Source organism: Cupressus sempervirens, chromosome 8, assembly GCF_028749045.1.
Source record: "Cupressus sempervirens isolate cs-2001-9-10 chromosome 8, ASM2874904v1, whole genome shotgun sequence".
NCBI lineage: Eukaryota > Viridiplantae > Streptophyta > Pinopsida > Cupressales > Cupressaceae > Cupressus > Cupressus sempervirens.
Window position 1 is genome coordinate 544,160,831 of NC_143125.1, and position 25,580 is coordinate 544,186,410.

At 34.5% G+C, this 25,580-nt stretch overlaps 1 protein-coding gene across 1 annotated transcript in view; it reads left to right on the forward strand.

Moving 5' to 3' along the window:
* Positions 1-24,466, forward strand: part of EGY2 (ethylene-dependent gravitropism-deficient and yellow-green-like 2) — a 119,290-nt gene extending 94,824 nt beyond the window's left edge. Inside the window, exons 11-12 of the mRNA XM_089798383.1 lie at positions 3,001-3,161; positions 24,065-24,466. Coding sequence (XP_089654509.1) covers positions 3,001-3,161; positions 24,065-24,307 — 404 coding nt within the window. The 3' untranslated portion in view covers positions 24,308-24,466. The remainder of the gene's footprint in view (positions 1-3,000; positions 3,162-24,064) is intronic.
* Positions 24,467-25,580: the final 1,114 nt, after the last annotated feature.

The following is a 25,580-nucleotide window of genomic DNA, read 5'->3' on the forward strand; positions in this document are numbered from 1 at the left end:
CCAATTTTCAAATGAATAATCCTAATTGCACAACCAAAGAACACATTAAGATATTTGTAGATGAAGGTCTAGTTGTGGTATCGGAAGACTAAGAAGACTCTCTTTGGTTTGTTAGTGCTACCAGTTATTTTGTATAGGTGAGGCTTAGGGAAGTAATGTGCCAAATAAAAAATGGCAATAAATAGAAAGAACTCAAAAACATCTAATCACTGGCAGCCTGAAGATCAATCCAATAGTCGCTTGCAAGATCCTTAGTGGAGGATGGTATGTTTCCAATCCAGGCTTCAACTATCATTTGTTTGTTAAGTTACTTAAAAAAGGTTGGAAATATGGATAAAAACCATTGGCTAGAGATGGTTGTTGAAGAGGAGCTAAAACATAGGAAAAACATGGAAGAAACAAAATAGCAAGTGGACGAATGATTGGAACTTAAATCTTCACCAGTGCCTAAACACTATTGAGGTGAAAAAGTGAAGAGTCAAGAATGCCATGTAGACAAAAGATATTATGTCAAAGAATTTAATACCATATGTGAACATGATAATGAAGACTATTTAAGAACCACGATCAAGGAAGGCCAAATTCTAATTGCACAATTGAGTACTAGATCTCATCATTTGAAATGCGAATTCAATAGAAGAATAATACCCAAAGAAGTGTGGGAGGAAAGGACCTATAATTTTTGTAGTAAAGGGGTGGTGGAAACTGAATGATATTTTATCAAAAAATGTGAAGCATACAAGGATATCCACTGTCAATACAAAGATAACTTAAAGGTGAATAGTCTAAAAATGAACATTTCAAAGAGGTGGGGGCACAAAAGGACAAGTTTCTTATGTCGGGTCCAAAATAGGGGAATCAACATGGAGAAAAATCAGCACGCAGATTACATATAATTATTAATTATATTATTAATATAGTAATTATATTGAGTTACCATATTTGCCCCTCAACATGCAAATTGAACATTCAATTTGTAGCTAATTCGAAGTCGGTTCCAGTTCTTGTCAAATTCGTCATTTGTTTGATGAATTCCCTGCGAATTCTCTTTTTTGGAACTTGGACGAATTTGGGCGAATGTCAAGCGAATTTTGTAGTTGACGAAAGAGCCTAGGAGGAATTTGGAGCGAATTTGGGCATGCAACAAAAACGTTTGACTTTTTAATGTTTTTATTGTGTTGAAAAGGTTTTTTTTTGGTTTAAATATAATCTGATGTATTATCCAACCGACCCAACCCTAAAACACGCTCGCACTTCATATTGTGGTGTATGAACTTATTTGCTGCAGCATAATTTGACATATATATATGTATAAAGTGAAAATTCTTGTACTGACGAACTCGGAATTGAGCCCCAAATAATTTAGATCGAATTTTGAACCCGAATGCCAAACCTACATCTGAACCAAAATCCGAATTGGGAACTTAGTAATTATAGTATAATTATAATATAACAATATTGTGTAATTATAATATAACAATATTGTATAATTATAATATAATAATATTATTATTATATTATTATATAATATAATTAATATATTATCAATATATTTGTATTATCGCAAGCTTGATGTTACCTACGTCAGCCTGAAGGAATCCAACCATACCTACAATAACCTTAACACCCTCCTTGCTGCTAGTGCTTTCAAAGAGTTAGACTTATCTTGGGCATCAAACAACATATGCAACACGTCAAAGGAAATCTATAGTCAACTGCCTATGTTTGATGGGCGTGATTGTTGACAAGAGGATGCCCATGTCAAGGATATTTAATTAAAGAGCTTGAGTTGAAGAACACTTGGATGAAATTCCCTGTCATGTATTTATTTGTGTGGGGATGCATTGAGGTGATTAGGTAGTTTTCCTGATTGCTATTTTTCTTCAGAGATGACCTCATTACTGTGTTTAATGAACAATATGTATGTCACATTCCCCTTAATTCTTTGTCCAAGTATTGACTAACATCAAAAGGCAAGTGGGACAGTTAGTGTTAAGACTTAAACCAAAGAGTTATCTATGCTCTCCTCATCATCCCTGAGAGTAGTAGGTCTGGGGTAAATGACTGTACTGACATATTTTATGAGGCTCTTGAGCCTGATGTGAGCTTGATACTCAATGGAGTTAAAGCTAAAAGCTTCTAATATGTCTGTTGATGAGCTGTTGTGGTTGAAATAAGGAAAATATCAAGCACATTGCTTCTGAGTGTTCGTACTGAAATTTCTAATAACTGGGATGATTGGTTTCACAATGCTTCTTGTAATAATGGTGCTGACAAAGACTTTGTTGAAACTGCATGTGTATATGGTGAAGAAATTGCAGTGTCAATGAAAATAATGATATAAATGGAAAGATTCAACATGATACAATTTGCTTTTATGAATGACATTTTTAATGATGCACATGCCAAAAGGAACAAGAAAATATCTTCTTTTGATGTTCTTCTTGGCTTTGTTACATATGAAGATGATGTTACTTGTAAGCTGTAATTTCTTTGCTACATATGCTTGTCCACATGGGGCTGGGGTAAATGCTTTTATACTTCAGGGAGAATTTTCTGATGACGTGTATGCTTGCTCGAGTCAGGTTTCAAATTTAACAATATGCTTGCTTTAGTATTGTACCAATGGTATTAGTTTTTAAATTAATAGAACAGAATATGAGTTCTTCCTTGTCATCCCTACAATCCTCATTGGTAAATCTTGAGTGAGAAGATGGGTAGTAGCATCTTATTCCTTAAAACCAGCTTTTCCTTTAGCCTTTTTAATATTATCCTCAATAGAAAACTAAATATTTTCTCAAGAATCAGATGATTTTTCTTTTCCAAATTGTCGCTAAAAGAATATAATTGTGAACGGACTGTATAATTTTATTTGTGTAAACTATGACTTGAGTTGATCATTTATGTGGGCATTATATATTGCATCTAGAACTACACACTAGCATACAAAAATTATCTTGATAATGATGTAGTTTGTACATTTTTTGATACTCTGTACAGCTAAAATCATTTTAGGAGATGTTCTGAAAGAAGGGACTAAAGTGGCTATCAATCCTCTTGTTATGTGGGCGTGGTCTGGACTGCTTATCAATGCCCTAAATAGTATTCCTGCTGGGGAACTTGATGGGGGTCGGATCTCATTAGCACTGTGGGGAAGAAAGGTATGGCTCTTTGTGTTATATCCATTTGATGTGGTATTTTCCTTGAAGGTACTATTTCCAAAATTCTAGAAGTTTGTTAAATTTTGCATATAGGGGTACAATAGTTTGTCCTTGACTGCAAACATTAGTATGAGATAGATAGAAAAATTGAGTATAACTAAATTTTCATAATGTCCCCTTCCTGAGCATTATCAGTTTGGCGACCATGTAGCCTATGTAACGAGTTCCCATAGGCTAATGAGTTAGGGTTAAGGGATTCGTGATAACCATTGAATGCAGTTTATGTGGCAGTGACAGGTGTTGCATTGAGCCTAGTCAGTTGAGAGTTGCATTAAGACATTTTCTGGGCTGGATTCAACCAATTTATTTGTTTTTACTATTTTTAGCAAGTCATAGTCTAGATATTCACATGGTTAGTTGTTAGTATTTCTATTTTGGGAATGTTGATAAATGCATTTGATGCTGATATCTTGGTAGTTAATGTGGTGTTGATTATTTAATTTGAATAATGTAAATATATTGGAATTAAGTTAAAGATTCAACTTTGCATTATTTAATTTAATAAAGTAACTAAGTGGGCACCTAAGGAGTTATAAGGTGTATTTCAAAATATTAAGTAAAGTGAACTTTTGGAAGTACTCCGATATTGGGAGTCATAAGGTGATTTTAAATCAAATTAAAAAGTGCAACCCTAAAGTTGGGGTCTGGGATTATGGAAAAGCATAGTAGAGAGTTTGAGCTTATTTTTCTTTATTCTTATTTGGTATTGAAAATTAAACTTGACTGGATTGAACTTTCTATGGCTTTGTGAGGACAGAATCCCTTGAACAAATCATTCTCTTACTTACTCAAAGATCTAATGTAGAGAATTTATTAGAAGTTTCATATAACAAGTGGGCTTCATTGTGGGAGATTTCAATTTATATCATCAGTGTCAAACAGTGAAATAATGATGGCATTTGAAAAGACAAGAGAGCAGATTGAAGAGGTTTTATTGCAGATTTATTTCCTTATTTGTTGGTTGCTCCTTTACCTAGTTGGGTTGTATCATTTGTGCTAGGTGTGGGAAGACTACAAAGGCTTGGCGCCTCATTTTGGAGTTGTTACTCTATTTACGGAGTCAGTGCTTAATATGTAATGTGCCAAAATTAAGTTTAACCTGCTTGTGCACAAAATAACAATTCCATCATTAATAATCAGTGTTATCCGGGGAATGTGTTCCAAGCCTAAAATCCCCTGTCCCTACACCAGAAACGTTTTGGGGACTTGGGGACGACTAGGGGATGTCCCCACCTTGACCCCTTGTTTGACAATTCACATTTGACAATTCACAAGAAGTGTACCAGAAACTTGGGAACTTATGGAATTTTTTTTGTGGATGCCCGTACGTCCTAGGGACAGTTGGGGATGCCTTGGAAGTCCTGAGGATGGAAGAGCATCCCTGATGGTATAGATAACATCAGCAATTAAATAACCCAGTTTTAATTTATAGAACTCTTTCTTTTTATATTTTAAAGTGGGCCCCTCCTTTCAAGTTCACATTAACATGCTTATTACTATTCAGTAGTTAATTTCTGCTATATGGTGTCCTCCGATTAGCATTTGTTAACATCAATGTTACCCAGGCTAGGGGGTGCAGCGGTGCAGGGGGACATCGGGACAAGTTTTGGGTGCAGGAAAAAAATGGCCTCAATTTGGGGACGGCGGGCGGAGGAGGGGGAGGTGGTTGCATAATATATATATATATATATATATATATATATATATATATATATATATATGACTGAAAATGCTAATTATGAAATGATACTTCAATATATTATATAACATACCAAATATAGTTGAATAGAGAAAATTGAAATGCGATTCACGAACCATAAGTTGAAACTTGAAACTTGAAACTTCATAACCATTACCAATGACCATTTAATAAATTAACTTAGTTCAAGATACAAGATTCAAAATTCATTGTTCAAATATGAATATCATATATGATATATCATAAAGATGTTTATGATGACAATGAGCCAAGTAGCATGAAACAGTGAAATGAAATAATGTATCGTAGCCATATCAAAGTGAGTACAATCAACAAAATGACAAAATGTCAATAATGAGAATGGAATCATCCCAAGTGCTCTCTAAGCATGCATAAAAAACAAATTAAAAAAGAAAAGAAAAAATTATTTTTTAAAAAACTTTTTGGGCCATTCAATTGGCCGCACCCTGCGAGCACCCTAGGAGTACCTTGGAAGCACCCGAAAAGCACCCTAGGAGCACCCTTGCACCCAAGCACCCGCGATGCACTCGAGCACCTGTGAACCACTCGGGTGTTCAACCAATGCGGCCGAGGTGCGGCGGCGCATTTTCGGCCAGCGGGGGTACTCAGGTGTGTGACACACCCACACCGGGTGCTTTGGGTTTTTGACCTGGGTGCGTGCACCCAGGTTATATTGGTTAACATACATCGAGAATCGTGAAACTAAGAATGTTGTTATAATCATGCTGCATGCTCATAATCATATAGAAGAATGTTTGCAAGGTGTTGGGAAAGTTGGAAAAGTGGAGTACAGACTTAGAACATGCATCTTTATGTCATTCTTTGGCAATACATCAGTGCTGGGTTTGTTTTGGGTTGATTTGGGTCCTTTGTGGAAGATTTGGTGGATATTGGAGGTTGCAGATCCATATCACGATTGGAACTGTATAATAGACCTGTTCATATTCAGATCAGTCCATTTTTAATGAGTTGGAGATGTAGTTTCAGAATTAAATGATAGTAGTGTGTTTTAATTTGGAGGGTGGGTTATTGTGCATGTTGCTATTGAAAACAAATTCCGAATTATGTTCTTGGCTGTATTTTATTTATGTTATTTTTTTTATTATTATATGCACATTGACAATAATTCTGAATTATGAATGCATATTGAGTGTTGAGTTTAACTATTAAAATCATAGTTTGCAAACTCTTCGAGTACTCTCAAAGTTGCTGAGTACTCCCAAGTTTTTTTGTTGGGCAAGTACCCTCAAGTTTAACTTTGCATATTTATAGATGTAAAAAAATGGAGGTAAAAATGTTGATGGAGGGAAAACATTGGATTAGATGCATTTTTCACATCATTTTAGTGCTACAAAACTACAAATTTTCTCTATTGAAATGTCAATTACTAATTTAATACATTTTTGTAATTGTATTCTACAAAAAAAAATGTTTCTTTAAGAGATTTTAAATTTTAGTACTTTCTGATTTGCCAAGTTTTCCCCAAGCTTTTGTTGAGTATATGCCGAGTTTTTCGGAGTTGAAAATTTTAGGCTTGCCAAGTACTCTCTGAGTCCGAGTTTGCATACTATGATTGAAATGTTGTACAAAAGGTTCTTTGATGTTTAAATTGCATGCTTTGTCCATGTCATCATATGAATGTAATGTTTATATGCAAATTTCCCTATATATATTTTAAATTTTCTCTATATTTATATAGCTGTCCCCAAACTTGGCAAAAAAAAATGCCCTCCCGAAAACTTGTCCCCCAATCGCCTTACCAGAAATTTTGGGTAACACTTTTATAATTTAAGAAATAATGAATGAATAAATTAGTTAGTGAATAAGCATATTATGATAAGATTTATGACCAGCTAATCATCTTATAACCAAACAAAGATTAGCTTGATAGGAAACTCAAAAAAGTGCAATTAAAATGTCCAACCCGATGAAGCCCAAGAGCAACCAACATCGAAATCATGGCAACTCGCTTCTTATCCCACAAGCAGTATGAATGTCCAACTATGACCGATTCCATCCTTTTGGGTAATCAACTCGCCTCTTATCTCACAAGTACCAAGAATGTCCATCTATGACCAGTTCCAACCCTTGGGGTAATCAACTTACTGCTTGGCCCAGAGGAGGTGGGATATAAGAATCCTTGCTGGTTATACCCTTAAATACTTGAATTGCCTTGGAGGAATTTCACCAAACAGTTGGCAAGTAAAGTCTCTTTAATTTATCTAAGTTCTTGTGTCACAAACACCACAGAAGTCACAAGTGTTATGCATAGAAATTCTGTCAAACATTTGTATGGCCATAACAAGTTGAAGCAATCACTTATACCACAGAGACAATTTGTCCAACACTTGGTGTACCACTTCTTGACACAATAGAATTCCTTCATTGTAAACTTGGATTTACTGGTTAGCTGTTACAAACTTAGCAGATGAACCATGGCAATATTTATATCATGCCTTCATACAACCATTTGTTTTCAGATTTACATATAATAAGATTGACAAATATATCAGGTTAACAAATGATAGCAGCATTGAAATCTAATGCCATTTTAATGGACATGAAAGTTATAGAATTTAATCTTTAATTCCAAATGATTTAACAGGAAGTATGAGAACCTGATATGAAGTTGCGGCTCTGAAATTTGACTTAAAAAATGATCACAATCTTTGCGCAACACGAATATTTGAAGGCACGAAAAATCCGAATTGAAAGAATACATCACAATCACCATGCGTTCAATGGAGAGGTTTTGGCGTCAATTCTGAAGCTTATGCGGCTGCATTATCTGGGATGGCTGCTATAAAATACTGCAAATACCTTGACGAAAGGCCATGATTCAATCTGCTGTTTAGAAACTATCATGTCTGCTTAATATCTATTGAAATCTATACCACACTTCGCCAAATTCAAAGCATTTATCACCAATCATGGCTCTTGGATGAAGCCATAGCCAGATGCATAATTCCATGAATCTTTCACCAACTCAAAGTGCCTGAAACCTGAAGAATTCACAATTCTACAACCTGAGGAAAACTGAAAACCCTTGGCTCTCAACATACAACACCAATTTCACAAAGCATAAGTAATATAATGGAAAAAGAATTTATATAAGTCTCTTACAACTTTTGTGGAGGAACTCACACACTTTCCCAGACAATGTGGGATAAATAGATATACATTTTCCCTTTAGTAATTCATTCACTTCCGATAACTTAATTAATACCTTGGCTTAAGCTTCCATGAATTAATTGAACAAATAGCCCCTTCCAAGGATGACTCAACCCTCAACTTAAGTGAAATCTTAAATTCAAATTATAGCTTTTTAATAAGCCATCTAATGCTATAATAATAATTTGGCCACTAAAGTAATAATAACTCCCAAAATAGTTATCCCCGAAATAGGTTGTCTAAAATAGGAGTTGCACCTATTATTTCCCCATGTGACCTAGTGCACTTTCCTAAAATAGGAAGGGTCCCTCTCAATCATCACTAGACTTACCATAAATAGTAAGTATATGAAACTAAGCCCAAACGAACTCCAGTTTGATCCAAACGAAGATCAAATCGGAACATACTGAATTATGGAGAAGAGGAGGCCTTCCCATAACTGAGCCTCTGTCTTAGAAGTCCCTCTATCCACAATAATTAGCCTACGATTGGCTAACAACTTGTCCTCTAACATTGGCTAATAAGGGGACATTACATAGGAACGTCCAACTTAACCATTTCCATCCCTTGGAGTGGTCTTCCTCGTTTGGGGAGCCAGTAAACCTCATCTCCGTAATTTACTTCCTTCAATTTTACATTTGAAAGATAAGGGGATACATTGATGGGGAGGATCCTGAAAACATCCTCAATCTACTAGGATTCTGTTGATCCATCAAACATTTCATCATGTAGACAACTTATTAGAGGCCAAACAACTTCTAGAGCATGAAATCACTGAACACAAAACATATATGATAGGTTCCTCAATCCTATCAAAGGAGACTGCCAACCAAACATTCATTCAATGACCATCAAGGTTCATCCCAAGTTCTGCATTATCAGTAGCATCACTCAACCAATCCTCATTAGGTTCCTTTGTTCATTTAGGTTCATCTCTATCAAGGCTTGCAAGATTCTGATTCAATGTAGTTCAATACACATTTCTTTATCCAATCAACACAAAATTTTAATCTTGCTTTCACATGTTTACATCAAACAATCTTTCATCCTTATTAATAGGATCATTTAAGGTTCTAATTCCTTATCCACCACAAACACACCATAAGACATCTCTTGAGTTGTTACATTCATGGGAGTATAACTCACCAATACCAAGTCCATCTGTTTCAGCATACTAGAACTTTTTCAGTGGTTATGAACAGTATATTATCTGCATACCAATATTAATCACAACCATACCTTGTCATATAAATGTGTACTCCTTCCCCTTCATCACTTAATGGCTCTTAATCTGTCACAGAATGCTAGTACACAACGAATCGTGGTATCTTTTATAAACCAATAGGATCACTGTCAGTGGCAAAAGCATTCAATACTCTGCCATCTACAACAAGGAACAAATCCACTGTCTATGTACAAGGTACAGTCAACAGGGTGCCATTCAATCTTGCTCTTAAGTTCCTCCAAACACAAAAGGATTATTAACCTTTCCAGAACAACAATCCTTAATAACTTTGTGGTCAAAACCCCACTAAAGAACAGTGGAACAAACACCAAAAGTGTCATTATTTATACAGTTAAACCGCAGATCTCATGCAAATTGCATTATTTATCTTCGTTAGAACATCCGTTCAATAGTGTGGATCACACACTGTCTTGTCCTCTTCCTTATCAAACTACTATCATTGATTACAAACCCTTAGATAGCATTCAATTGATCAGTCAGACTCCTTACTGTCAGAAGGCAGGAATTTTACTGTTTTAAGCCACTGGGGCAACTGTTTATTTGCATGTGCCTTAACCATTTAATATAAGACCAAGTTCATATGAAAGGTAAATTAATCTACTTTGAAATATCATAGTTTGGGAGATTTTGGATGGTTACACTTACAGATATCATCAAACCCTCATACAGAGGTCCCCGAGCAAGGGTTTACAAGCAGTTTTAACATTTCTTTTACAATTTCTTGAGTAGCCAAAAAGTCCAAAACAAAGTTAATTCAATCTCCTACAACTTCCAATCATTTGTTGATCATATACAATCCATTTAGATGGCAGAAAGGCTTGAAAACGGTGTGCCAAAATGAGACTGGGACATAATTCAGTTAAATAAACTACCCTTTACATTGAAATGAGTTTATAATCCACAAAAGTCTCTCATTGTTTACACTGGGACACCTGTCTATGATGCCTGATATTACTTTTGCACGGAGACTTCCACTTTCTTTACGTACAACTTCCCAACTGTCCCCAGTCCTGCAGTAATGGAGTAGCTGTCAAAGGTAGCCTTGTTGGAACTTGAGGAACAATCCGCCAACTTGCCTTTCCTTTCAAACTCGACCTTTTCGAACCCTTACAAAATGTTTTGGCAGTTTCCAACTGAATAACTATTCCTGGACCAATCAAATACCTTTGATGCAACTTTTGTGCAACATTTGCAAAATTTTCATTTTGCAAAGTTGCATATTTGCAACTTTTTTTGCATTTTGGAATGTTTGATACAAATGACCTTCGAACCTTCCTTAGACACCTTGGACATATCATAATAGTTTATTAATGACTTTTTCCAAGCTTCTTACCCTTTCATGGGTTATTTTGCAACTTTGACCTATTGATCTGCAACTTTTACAATTTTTGGTAAGTGGCTTATATAGTCTTACATAGCATGACTCAATTGACTTGAAGACATTACAAATGAACCAAATACATTCAAATTGTTCATATTATGACTCATAATTTCCTGATGTGCTTTTGTGCCTTAGTTGCTTCCGCACCGTACATACACATACATATGCGTAGAAATATAACATAAATATTCATCTTACTGTAATCAGTATCTATTAAATAAGCAGATTGATTGCTTAAAATACTTAAGCTTCATGCCAAATTATTGAGGCAATGCGCAGTAGCTGTATATTTGAATCGGATTCATTTATCTTAGAATTTTCCTTCATCGATGCCCTCTTTGAATGTTTGGTGTTGTATCTTGTGCCTCTCCATTGGGGCTGGATGGCTATGACTTTCCTCATGGTTGTGACCGTTAGAACGAGGAGTGTCCCTTCTTAACTTAAATGCTTCCTTTCCAAAACTAATTGATCCATCCTATTAGTACTTGATAAGGTATGTGTCCTTTTGGAGGAATTGCTGCTTCTTATGAATGATTCACTGCCACTTAGGGATGATCAATGGATGCTTAATTTGATCATGGATCATTGTGTATTAGTTAACTGCGAAATAATGTATTAGTTGATTAATTGTTGCCTTACTTTAACAGCTTTGTTATCAACATAGATCACTGGTCTTAAATAAATGAATATGGGTCACTATAGGATAGATATAATTGATGGATCAAGTCCTTGATGCTTCCTACTAGGGATTTGGAAATTTTGATGTCTGATAAATATTTCTTGTCATCAATAAATATCAAGAACAAATTGATCAATATGTTTCACTTCATTTGTACTAATCTAAAACTTTATTAAGTTGTTAATTTGTAACTTACAAAGGTATCAGAAATTTTCTAGGTTCATAATTTAAGATAAGTTTTCTTTCATCTTTTTTCTCCACATCATTTGGAAATGTAAAAGACCAATTTGGATTACCCCCATGTTGGAACAATATCCTAGATACTTATTTGCATTATCATATACTAAGATGAGGACTAGAAGCATGAAACTTGCCATCAATAAATATCAAGAACAAATTGATCAATATGTTTCACCTCATTTGTACTAATCTAAAACTTTATTAATTTGTTTATTTGAATAACTTCCAAAGGTATCAGAAATTTTCTAGGTTTATAATTTAAGATAAGTTTTCTCTCATCTTTTTTCTTCCACATCATTTGTAAATATAAAAGACCAATTTGGATTACCCCCACGTTGGAACAATATCATAGATACTTATTTGCATTATCATATACTAAGATGAGGATTAGAAGCATGAAAAACATCTATGCAACATTCTATGAAGATGTTTGCTTTTATTGGCTTGAGGAACCACTTGAAACTCTTTGTGCCTATCTTTCTTGTTGAACAAGGCCTTTACTTGTTGTTGATGTGCTGCAAGCCTGTTCACCACTTGTGTTTGTTGTTCTTGTAATTGATGAAGAAAATTAATCCTTTTGTCCAAGGTACCCTAGAAAGTTTCATCTTCAATAGCCTTTGCTAATTTGAGAGCGGGAAGATGTAAAGTAATGGGAATTTCTGCGTCCAAACCATAGAGAAGTTGAAATGGTGACATGCCAATTTCTCTTTTTGGTGTGATTTTATTTGCCTACTAAGCATCAAAAAATGCCTTATGCCAAGTTCTTTGATTGTCATCCACAAGTTTGTGAATGATTATGACCAAATTCTTATTACTTGAATCAACCTGTCCATTTCCTTGTGAGTAATAGTCAGAAGCATGAGACAAGATGATGCCATACTCAAAGCAAAACTCTATGATCTCTGATGATGGGAACACCGAGGCGTTGTTTGAGATGATCTTATTGGGTATCTGAAGTGAGAAATAATATTCTCCTTCAATAATGAACAGACCACAAATGATGTTGCATTCTTCACAGGAATTGCCTCCTCCTACTTGGTGAAGTAATCTATTGCAGTAAGAACATAGGTATGGTTGACATTGGATTAATACATGAAGACCGATGCAAACACGAAGCATACACATTAAAAGCTTTGATAGATTCCTTCCTCTAATTATAGTTTTAAATAAGTCAAGGTCAAGGACATGCAAAATTTATATCTTCATGATATTCTTAATTATACACTCGACTTTTAGATTGTTGTCCATGCTACCTGAGTTGGTGGTGACTTGAAAGGTGGACCTGCATCATATGATAGTACTTTAACAAAAAACATGCATAAAATTATTAATAATAGTAAAATTTAATTCAGTTCTTCCAAGTCTATAAACATAAGATCCTTATTCCCAATTTAAGCCCTTGCTAAGGAGAGACTATGATCAGATGCTTAGCTTCCTGGGGGAGTACTTCTTGGGGTTAGAGTTGTCTTGCACTACTTAGAACAACTCTCCAGTTACACACCATCTCCTCACAATATTTCTCTCTTTGAGACCATATGGATAATCAATCTTGATATATCCATCCTTCCTAGGAGAGAGTTCTTTCTCATCCTAGGCCTTATGGATAATCGCTCTGGGTGTATCCATCCTTACATATGCATATGTTCTTGTTCTCCTTAACAGTATATACTGTCCTTCAGAGATGTATATCTTTGCCTTAATTCCATGCTAGGAATTATAGCATTCAATTTAGAATGTCTTTGCTTTAATCTTTATTTCGAATTGGATGCAAATGAGTCGTCCTTTACTTAGTACTCGTAACCAAGTCCTTATCTGATCTAATAGCTGTGGTTGCCAATACCTTGCTTGATCAATTGATTCTTTTCAGGATAGATGATATATCTTGGTCACTTAATTGCGTCTGAGAATGTTTCTCTTACTGGCTTTGAAATGAGGTGTCTTTACAATATGTCTACTGCTGTAATATATCGCCATTTCATATCTGCTAGGTTTGATACGTAATATATCTTGATACCAATCCTTTAAGTAATCTATTTACAAATTCTTGAACTGATCAAGGTAAAGTTTACTTGAGCTCATTAGTTCTCTTTCTGTTGACGTGTGTTCTTTTCTGACATGGACTGATGACTTGTTTCTCAATCCAATTATTACCGGTTTGTTGCTTTCTGCTGTAAGAGTGGAGCAGCTAATATATAACTTGATTGTTATCTATTTAACTCTATGTTGTTTGAATAATCTCTAAAATCAGATCTGTGTTCCAATATATTTATTCTCTTAACTATATTAATTTATTGATCGGAATAAATCAAGTGTTCTTTCATTTGTATTTATTTCTCCTCCCAATCTGTTTTACAGGCTATTGAGTTTAGTATTGGATTTAGTAACTTAGCCCAATTACACTATTGGCATGAAATGAATATGACTAAAACAAACATATTAACATAGTCTCTTAATTGATAGAATCATTTTATCCCATTCAAATTTTCACTACAACATTGAAACTAAAATGCAAGATCAGTTACTTCTTCCATTCTAATAATATCAACACAAGCATAGGATACATTTAGCTATTGAGTTTAGTATTGGATTTAGTAACTTAGCCCAATTACACTATTGGTATGAAATGAATATGACTAAAACAAACATATTAACATAGTCTCTTAATTGATAGAATCATTTTATCCCATTCAAATTTTCACTACAACATTGAAACTAAAATGCAAGATCAGTTACTTCTTCCATTCTAATAATATCAACACAAGCATAGGATACATTTATACATGGTCTTAAATCAAACTCTCTTTGACATCAGATACTCATGTTTTCATTTCTATGTAAATCAATACAAATAAGGATTTAAAGCAATACTTTCACAATAATTTTTGACATGAATGTTATTTTATTTAAACTTTCATGATACACATTATAATGAGAATAACATTAGAGTAGAATTTTCATCACTCAACCTACAACAAGACATTGAACAATGATAGGAAATGGAGAACTCTTCAATGCAAGATTTTAATCACATTATAACATGAACTCTTTCCTTCACATGACTCCAATAGGAGATACAAAAACTTCCAAACTTTCTCCAGCTTGAATCCACAAACCTGCAATAAAACTTGAGCATAACCATGGAGTGTTCCCTCCCAACCTAGGTCTTTATAAGACCACCCCCAAGTTTAGAGAACCAAGGCGAAACGGGATACATACACAACCAAACTCACAATGCATAAAACATCAAAATAACAACAATTACACTCTTAACCAAGGCTTCACAATGGGATTGCCTAAGAACCCATGAAAAAAAGTGAATGTGGGCCAACCAAGGAGGAGGTGTCTACGATAACATAATAAAATTCATGCCTTCACAAGACTCATACTACAACATAATCAAATTCATGCCTTCACAAGGCTTATACAAATCACAATTTCTTCATGCACATCCATCTCCTTATCATCCCCAAATGATATCAAAACATCAATGGTAAACATGAGTCCATACTTCATGATTCTTTCCCTCTTCTCCATGAGAAGAGACTCTACACTACAATGGAGGACCAACTAACCCCTTCACCCAAGGCCACTTCTTTTGTCCCAAGAATGAGTAATGTCTTCCACATCCAAGAACAAAACTCTTTCAAAAATGCAAAAAAAAATGAATCAAAAACTCCATACCCATCTCTTCAAAAGAACAACAAGAAGAAAAAATGCATACAATACATATTCATAATTTCATCAACATACTAATCTGCAACAAACTGATTTAGTTTACCTTGACAAGAGCCACCAACCTTGCTCAATGTAAGGGAAATGAATAGTTGAGACGAGCCCTTTCCTTTTTGTTCCAATCTCCAATGTCTCTAAAATTAGAAACTTGGTGAACACTCACTAAGTTGTCTAAGACCTTCTAAAAAGACCTCCAAATTCCTACCCCTCCACTAGCAATAGGTGTGAGTTGACCTACTAGTCCTGGGCCTTTCTTCTTGCCTCATTTCATAAATGCAAGCTTGCGCAAGTGTGTGGCCAAGGGTAAGGTCATGTAATTTCTCCGACAAATAGGTCCCCAACTCATAGTACTACCATATGGGTACTTAATTTTCTCTAAGATGACACCCTCGGACCACTTTTTAGCCCTCAAAAGTGCAATTAAAGTTTGAATTCGAAATTCTATTTGATGTGACTTCACCTAATAACTCTTATCAAGCAGGATTAACGTAAGCACTCTATTAGGTTTAGTTTTAGGTTAAGTGTCTCTTGCCAAACTCTAATTGACATGTCATTTACACATGGACATTACAACTACGAAGTGGCACCATAAAAACACATTACATATTTTACAAGTGACATGTCACTAATTACAAAATAAATTTAATCTATAATACATACACTCATTTACAAATTAAAATACATGACAACAAGGTTCAAATCTCTTCAATAGATTCAACCTTGGCTTCACTATTTGCACATAGGTTTAGTTCCTAGTTCACCGATTTAGTACCATGGTTAGTTTCCTATACACTCAATTCAAATATCAATAGCTCAAGAAAAATCACATACATATATATCAATTTAACTTGCATAATTAATTTCAACATCATACTTTCCTAATTTCATTTCAATAAGTTTTTCATTTCTAAACAATGATCATATATAAAGCACTTGCAAAATTGAAACCCATGATATATCCATCAATTCAATATTTTGTTTTAAACTTCTAACCTTAATTCATCCAATATTCTAGATTTAATTGTGATTCAAGTTCCATCACCAAAATAAGAAACCAAATGCATATACACTTAATCCTAAAAGGGTATAAGGCAAATCCTAATTAGGATCATAAGTACAATCATTATAAGGTAATCATCACCAATATCCAATTGATATCCATTTCTATTTAAACTCATAAATCATAGAAACCCTTAATTTATTTTCATCTTCATTAACATATAAGTCCATTAATTTCATAACACCTAAGGTATATAAATGTACCCAAGGTCAACACACAATGTTTAGGATTTAATCACATTTTTGCACAATCAGTAAACTCACCTCAACCTAGAACCATAATCTGTTGGAACACAATACTTTTATAATATTAGGGCACAATAATTCAGTATTTCATTTACCAATTAAAAACACATTGTTCATCCATCTTTAAAACTTATTAGCATCGCATTATATTTCTGTCTAAAACTTTATATAACACCTTAGCAATATCAATCTTGTCTCAAAATATAATTTACATACTAATCTCTATTTACCATTAGTTCAATCTACAACATCAAAATATTCACTTGAATCGATATCATCAACATATGTGTCGGGGATCCTAACCCCATCCTAACACTCTAGTTCCATCAAATAAATATATATATATATATATATATATATATATATATATATATATATATATATATATATATGGCGTATACAAAAATGCCTCGGCCCTATAGCCTCTAATTCATGTTTCCACGTAGCTGGTCAAACCCAGCACAATGCAGTATTTTAAAACACGATATTGTCCTATAGTTCCTTGCACAATAGTTTATTCTAACTTCTAATATTAAGTTATCTTATGAACACTTCACAGTGTGGTGATAATTTATCTCCGAGTTTCTAACACTCCTTATGAGAATATGTATTAAACCATAATACCCTAATAAATGTTCATTCTATCATCTCATCCAGCTCTTCTATCCATTATATTTTCCTGTAAAGAAAATTACTAAGGAAATTCATATTTAGATAAGTGCCTGCAAGGAGGGGTCTTACAAGGATGTTGTCTTTATTAATAAATTTCTGAGTTTCTATTTTATCTGTTCCATAGACATATATTTGTATAGAAGTCTGAAGTAACCCCCTATTATATTCTCTCTCCTATATTCCTTATGCTGACATGCTGATATATATCTTGCAATAGAGAATAAGAGAAGTTTTTCCTGATTTCATTCTGACTCCAGCACTGTAGATATCTAATTTGTAAATGTTCAGGTTGTTCCCTTGTTTGGTTTGATTATCTCTGTGAAGCAATAGTCCATAGAGAACACGTTGTTACGTCTACAAACTGTTGTGGATCTTCTTTTTTGACTGCGTAGGTTGATTTGAAGTATACAATACTCTGCCCCTTATTGTACTAATCATAAGTGCAAATACATATATAGTGCAAATACATATATAAACTCTGTATTATCAGAAAAAGAATAGTATCCTGAAAGTTATGTATTATTGCGGGAAATGGTATGCAACTCTTATTTCCAAGATGCCCACGTTTCCTTTTTTGAACTCTTCTAATTGTCCAATCTTCTTCACTCTCTTTTCCAAGCAATTGTGATATGTGCTGCCTATTGATATGATATGATATGATAGATTTTAATGACGTCCACGAGACTAAAGTAGTCTATGGGACCCATGCAATCGCCCTCTCGAGTCAGGAGCCAAACTAGTCAGTTGCAAAGTTTTGGTTAACTTGTCTCTTCTTCTCTGAATTTTGATAATCAACTCCGCTGTTCTCTTCACTTGATCTTCCTCAAATAAATAGTTGAAGTCCTTGTTCTGCAGAATTTTTGTATAATCAGATCTGATGTCGTTGTAAGCCAAGCATTCCATGACAAAGTGTTGCTCTGTCTCCACTGTTCCCATATTGCAAAATAAACATGTTCTGTCTGCCCACTCTTCCTTTGGAACTTGCCATCTACCAGTTTCACATCGCAGCTGATGTGAACTAGTTCTAATTTGTGCCATCAACATTTTTGCTTTCCAGTTAATAGGTGCCCTTATATAGGCCTTTTCATCATGACTAGAAGTGGGATTAAATTCTTTAATGTAATAAGATTTTTTCCTCCCTATGTGTCTTGTCCACAGAATATTGCGAAATTTTTCATTGACAAACTTTTTTATTTCTTTAATGTTATCCGGGCAAGCTTGGATGTTGATATCCCATTTTTGCATCCATTTGTCATTTTGTTTCATCCATGTGCTTTTCCGCCTCACAAGTTTTTCCTCTATTACCAACTTGGGCCAACGATGTGTTTCTAGACCTTGAGTTTTCTTTAAATAGCTTAGCATTCGGGTCAATGCGACGGCTTCTAATGGAAAGGAACCCACCTCCGCCAAAAGGATTTCATACGGAACTGTGGTCTTGACTTTAAGATTGCATGTGATAAAGTGTTTTTGAATTCTTTCTACTTGCCGCCATTTCTGTTTGGACATACTACCGCCCCACACTTCACATCCGTATAGAATAACCGGAGTGACCAGCAAACCAAACAGAGTTTTCATGGTCGTCCAACCCCATAATTCTGCGTTCCTGCACTTGTTTTGTAAAGAGTATAACGCCTTCCAGCCCCCTTGGATTCTTTTCGATCTACAAGTATCCCAGTTGAGTTTGTTATGAAAATCGATGCCCAAGTATTTGTACTCTTCCACAATCTCAAGGGGGCTATTTTCAAACAGAAACTTGTCTTGTATGCCCCTATTCTTCTTTAGTGAGAAGATCATAATTTTGGTTTTGCTAGTGTTAACTTGCATTCCTACATCATGGCAAAAAAATTCTAGTGCTTTCAAGTGCTCTTTCAAACCTTTAGCTGTTCTAGCAAGAATTATGAGATCATCTGCATATAAGAGCAATCTTATCACGAAGTGGGCCAGCTGCACCCCCTCACCATTGGTCTTGTTTATCCACTCTTCTAACTTGTCAATATAAAGCCCGAATAGTGTGGGAGAAAGCGGACACCCTTGCTTAACCCCGATGTTGCTATCAAAATCTTCTGATAACCCTTCTGTCGTTCTGATTTTAGCTTTGACCTGCTCATATAATCTGTAAACCGCTGACGTAAGTTCTTTAGGGACATCCAGCTCTACCATTCTATCCCATAGTTTATTATGTGGCACTGTGTCGAAAGCTTTTTTAAAGTCCACGAAACAACAAAAAGCCTCGTTCCCCGGAGTGTCCCAAACTTTCTCTATCAAATGCCTGAGAGTGATGCCGTGATCTATAGTAGAGTGTTTTGGTCTAAAGCCTGCTTGCCCTTTTGCACGTTTGCCTTCTGTTTTAGCCCAGTTGCTGATTTTTTGTTCTACCAAACTACCAAATAACTTGCCAAATAGTGGATTGATCATGATGGTTCGGTAATTAGAAGGATTGTTTATATCTCCACTTTTGTGGAGTGGGATCACCACACTTGTAGTCCATTTTACAGGGAAACCCTCTCTATTGACACTGTTGAAAATCTTAGTGATGTGTGGTGTGAGGATTTCAGCACCCCATTTTAAGTATTCCGCTTGTAGCCCATCTATATCTTGCGCTTTACCAACAGCTAACCTTTTGATGCCTTGAATAATATCATTTTCACTGAATAACTCCCCTGTAGTCTCTGTTTCCATGATACTGTGCTCTCTTAGATCACATTCGTAGAGAGTCTTGGCATATTCCAGCCATTTGGTTCCTGTTATGTTATTCACTATCTGAGTTTTTCTCTGCTGAAGCTCTTTCCAAAATTTTCTGGGGTTGTTTTTACCAAGATTAATCAACTCTATTCTTCTCTTGTTCACATACTCTTCTTTCTTCTTTTTAATCAGTTGATTATACTCTTTTCTACTTTCTTTGTTCATGTTCTTTTTCCAATTCCTTTTTGCCATTTTGCACTCTTCATCAAACCAAGGATTGGCCGGAAAAGTGTTCTTGGCTTCTTTTGTGGCCCTAAATCTTTTACACTCCTCCAATGCTTTAATGATAGTAAGAACAAGATTATCCTTGTCCATGAAATGTTGTTTTTCAGACTCTAGATGGTTTCCCGGAACCCTAGACAGCCGCAAAAGAGAGTCTTGAAAAGTATCATGGTTTTCTTGTGTCATTAAAACTTTGCCAGTCGGAATCATCTTCCTCTTCTATAAAAGTTTTGGGACAATATGTTGATCTTTGAAGTGAGTAGTCACCCTTATCAAGATGGGGTTATGATCAGATTTTAACTCCATGGGGCAATCTTCTATGTCAAAGTTAATTATCTTTGCGACATAGTCTTGCGAGCATATAACATAATCAACAACACTTTGTCCATTGTGTCTTTTGCATGTGATGCCTCCTGATTTAGGCCACTTTTCCATACCATTGCATATAACCATGTTGTATAGGCAGCATAAGCCTAGTAATTCAGCACCAAAATGATTAATCTTTCCCATGCTATCCTGTGAAGATCTTTCCCATTTTTGTGTCCCTTCTTCTTCGAGCCAAACTGGATCTCTGCTTTCATTGTAACTCTCCTTAAGATTGAGAGTTTGGTTGTTTGCTGTTCTAGCATTGAAATCCCCTATTAACATTATTTCCCCTAAAGAGCTAAAGGCTGTTATGTCTTTTTTTAGCGCAACAAACGGATCTTCTCGATCCAACCTATGTTTTTTATATATTTTTGAGCCTTTTGGAGCGAAGTAACATATAGCCACCCTTGTAGAAATCTGATTCTCTTCTTTTCTACCAATAATCCACTACGTGTTCACTGCTCGGACGTATCTTTTCTTTCTTGCATTCCGCTTGCTATATATGCTGACTCGATAACATACGCTACTCCTTATTTCGAGGCTAAGATGCTGAGAAGAGTCATCTCCTTAATAAAACTTCTCGGTCATGCACTAACGACACTTTATATCTTCTCGGTCATGCACTCACGACTTTATAAGTTATTGGTTCAACCTGAGCATACCATTTTAATGTCTGATATTACAGTGAAATTCTTCTATTTCTTCTTGTTAGTTTTGGTTGACTGATAATCGACTGCTTCCTTGTGTTGATTGTATATAAGTGTACTGTTCATCGGATGCTAACACTGTTGATTCAATGGCTAACACTGTTTATTCATGTTTAATGCTTATTATTATATTTATTTATTTATATTTTTTATATAATTATTTAGTTATATTGTAATTAATGTCGATGGGCATTCTACAATGGCAGAATGGGGGAGTGGGATGGTGTGAGTGTGTTAATATTAACTTTTATTCTTCTAGGTTAAATTTGATAACCATCTACATGTCAAAGGTTTAAATCTTATTATAAATAGAATATGCTTTTAAAAACAATTTAGTAAATACCACATATCCGTTTAAATTATAATATTTGGAGATATAAATCATACATTTTTTAAGAAGTTATAAAAAAAAAGCTGAAGTTAGTAGAAAACTAAATAAATGGAGATAAAAGAAATATAAATAATTTTAGATGTAGTAAATTAAATTTTAATTATTTTGTAGTGGATATCTATCGGCATTTCTTTAGATAGATTTATTTAAGATATTTATACTAGTTATATGTTATTATTATTTATTGAATATTATATTTTCTCCTAGAAACTATTGTAATATTTGTTTCTATATAATTTGATAATTTATAATTATTATTTTAATTTTATATTTATTATTGATTTATTTTGTCATTTGTTTTAATATTTTTATTTAGGCATGAAATCCTATCTTGGGGAGGGGACATCACGGGAAGACATTGAGTTATGCTGGCCCACCTGCCAAGACTCCAGAGATGTCTCGGAGACTAGAGATGTCTCTCTCATAACTATGGGTGTTATCTCACATGCATGGTCATGTTTGCAGAGGTTTGAAATGCATCGAATATTAGGGAACGCATAAAAATAGCTCTTATTTTGGTTTGACTGGGAGAATTGAGTACTGTGAGACTGCAGTATGCTGTGGGTTAAAGTTTAGAACTCATTGTAACTCTTGGGCAGGTGGCTTGCCCATTGGCTAGAGTCTTTGCAGGGTTTGAACACAACCAATATTCATCTATCCAACAACACTACCAATCAATTTACACACTGGGGACAAAATTTACTTGCTTTGAGGTGTACTCTCGCATTTGTAAAAGGTTAAATTTAAAATTATCATGTATTGAGCATATAAAACAGCTTTCTCCAAGGATTTTTTGTCAAGGTGAACATAAATAATACGCCTCCTAAAAGCTACTGCTTAATGAAGTTAGATTCAATGGGCTGAAGTAAGAGCAGATCACATTTAATTTGCAGATCAGGCATGGGTTGCCAGTATGATCTGAGATGATTGAGAGGCATCCTATTGAATAGATGTAATAAGCTTGTGAACTTATCCTAGCTGGCGGGGCTATAGTGAGACAAATATCTATCAGAGACCAGTTGAGACATTATTTTATGAGATTTAGGAAAGCACTTCCTCCAAAGATCTTTTATCAAGCTGTCCAACCAATGTGAGAGCCAACTTATTTTGTAGCATGCTTGCAAAATATATATGTACTTACCCACTCTTTTTCCAGTTTTGACACTCATTCAGTAGGAGATTGTTTGTACACTACATTCCAAGAAAAATAGAAGTAACTAAAATGAGGTTGAGTTAATTGATACCAATGAAATACCAAAGTTACATTATATGTAGACGCTTTAAAAATGTGTTTAGTAGTTCTCTAAGTTGTCTCACTAAATTATGCTTTAAACAAAGGAAGGGTGGTGAGGGAAGACTTGTATGCTGTCGACAAAAATATCTCAAATTAATCTAAGAAGCTTAGATTTACCATGTATTTGGAACTGCTTAAGGTGGAGGTTTGTGTGCATAATTTCAATTAGAGCTCTGTCCACAGTAGATTCTGCTTGAATATTATTTATTGGACCTTCCGAATTAGATCTACATGAAGTGAGTTTTGGTTTTGAGTCCACCATTTTCTGTTATATGCCTTGTTTCTGGAGGACACAAAAAACACACGTTCACATTGCCATTGGTTCAATTTCCTAGACAAAATATTCTAGTCATTATCCAGTCTATGTGAAGAAAGGTGGAGCCTAGAGAAGAAACTCCTACAGCCTCTTCGCACTAGTGAATGTGAATTGAATTCCCTCTAACGATAGTTTTTCCTGGAAAGTTAATTAACTTCCTTCAAATTTAGCTGATTCTACCTCTGTGAACATTAATTAATTTACTTCCACTTTCTACTCTTGAAAGGAGAATCTTTCCAGCTACATTCTTTGTTAGTCTTCATCTTAGCCAGTTGACCTTGATAAAAAGTCGTTTAAATTAGTCCATAAAATGTTAAAGCTTTATTATGGTAATGTATCTATGACTAGTTTCCCTTGTATTTTTTATTTTTTTATGTTCAAATTGTTCGTCGTCATAGTTTTTTCATGCACTTTCTGTGCCTTTTGAGACATTTACATTATAAGTAATGTGTTAGTTTACATGTCTCCACCCCTTGCCATGTGTTAAACTCCAAATTCTGTGTCCAAATCACATGGTTAGGTACCTCATTCATACTCTACTACAATTTAAAAGTAAAAGTAACTTGATATTTATCTGTATTCAAGAGCATTCTTTTATATGCAAAGTTATTATTTCCATGGCTTCTAATTAGTATAGAACACTTATTCTATTATTGTAGGTATGGTCGCGACTTACTGCTGCATCAATAGCATTACTTGGTTTCTCGGCTTTGTTCAACGATGTTTCATTTTATTGGGTTGTATTAATCATATTCTTGCAAAGGGGACCTATTTCTCCTCAAGCAGAAGAGATTTCTCAGCCTGATAACAGAGGTGTTTTTGTAGGTATAACAGTTTTAGTTTTAGGGTTGCTTGTATGTTTACCATTTCCTTTTCCGTTTGTTTCAGATAATATGCTATAGACATTGAATATAAGAGCATCTTTTGTATGATTATCTCCTATCACGAAGCTTCTATTTGTTTACAAATGTACAGTTATCATGTGATAATTTACTCCAATCATGAAGTCACAATTTGTATATTAGTGTACAGGTTTCATATGATAAATATTACTTGTTCAATACATTGTTTCAATAATTTTGTATGCATCACCTCAACTAGTTACTTTTTTGTAATAACTTTCTTTTTATGTGATCTCTATGAATAGAGACCAGTTTCCAAGTAGGTAAATCAAAGGCATATTGTCTGTGAGAAAATTTCCTCCGTGCTGACCATGTCAATGAACTAAGCACTAAAACTATTGAATCCATTGACGGCGTGGAGATGGAGAATCTATAAATGATATAGGAAGATTTGTATCTGCATCTATGAGATATGAATTCCGAAGGAAGATTAAAGGTTAAAAAAACATATAATAAATTGCAGAAAATGGGAGAAAACAAAACCTGCTACTGGAAGGAGAGGACGTTGACCTTAATTTAGAATTTTCGAAAGATTAGAGAATATGCATGGAAACTAATAGACAGGTGGTTTCACCTACCTTCAACATTACAAGTTGTATGCCATTATGTAGACACTACATGCATTCTACTTCTTTATATGTCACGACTCATAAAAATATGAGATGAATAAGAAATAATAAATAATAAAAACAAGTTGTCATGTCTACTGGCATGTAGGTTTGCATGTCATGATATAGACACTGCATGCATTCTACTTCTTTATGTGTCACGACTCATAAAAATATGAAATGAATAAGAAATAATAAATAATAAAAACAAGTTGTCATGTCTACTGGCATGTAGGTTTACATGCCATGATATAGACACTACATGCACTCTACTTGTTTAAATGTGATAACAACATGAGATGAATAAATATATAATAAACGTAAGCTGTCATGTCTACTCACATGTACAAGAATGTGCAAACGGACTGACTATGAAGGAAATATTTGATTACAATTTTTCAATTTTACACTCTAAACAATGGCACTCATTAATGGAATGGTCATGAACATCATGATATATACAAAAAGGACTATCTTGAATTTATTTATATTTTTCTTTGATATTATGCTATCTCAAAAATTGATGATTTCAATTTTTATGATTATTTGATGTTATCTGAAATTAAAATTTGGATATCACAACCCTCCACTAATCTAATAGAGCTATGTTTACCATGATATAATTTGATTGTAAATATGAAGTTCCAGGTTTAACTAGTATCATG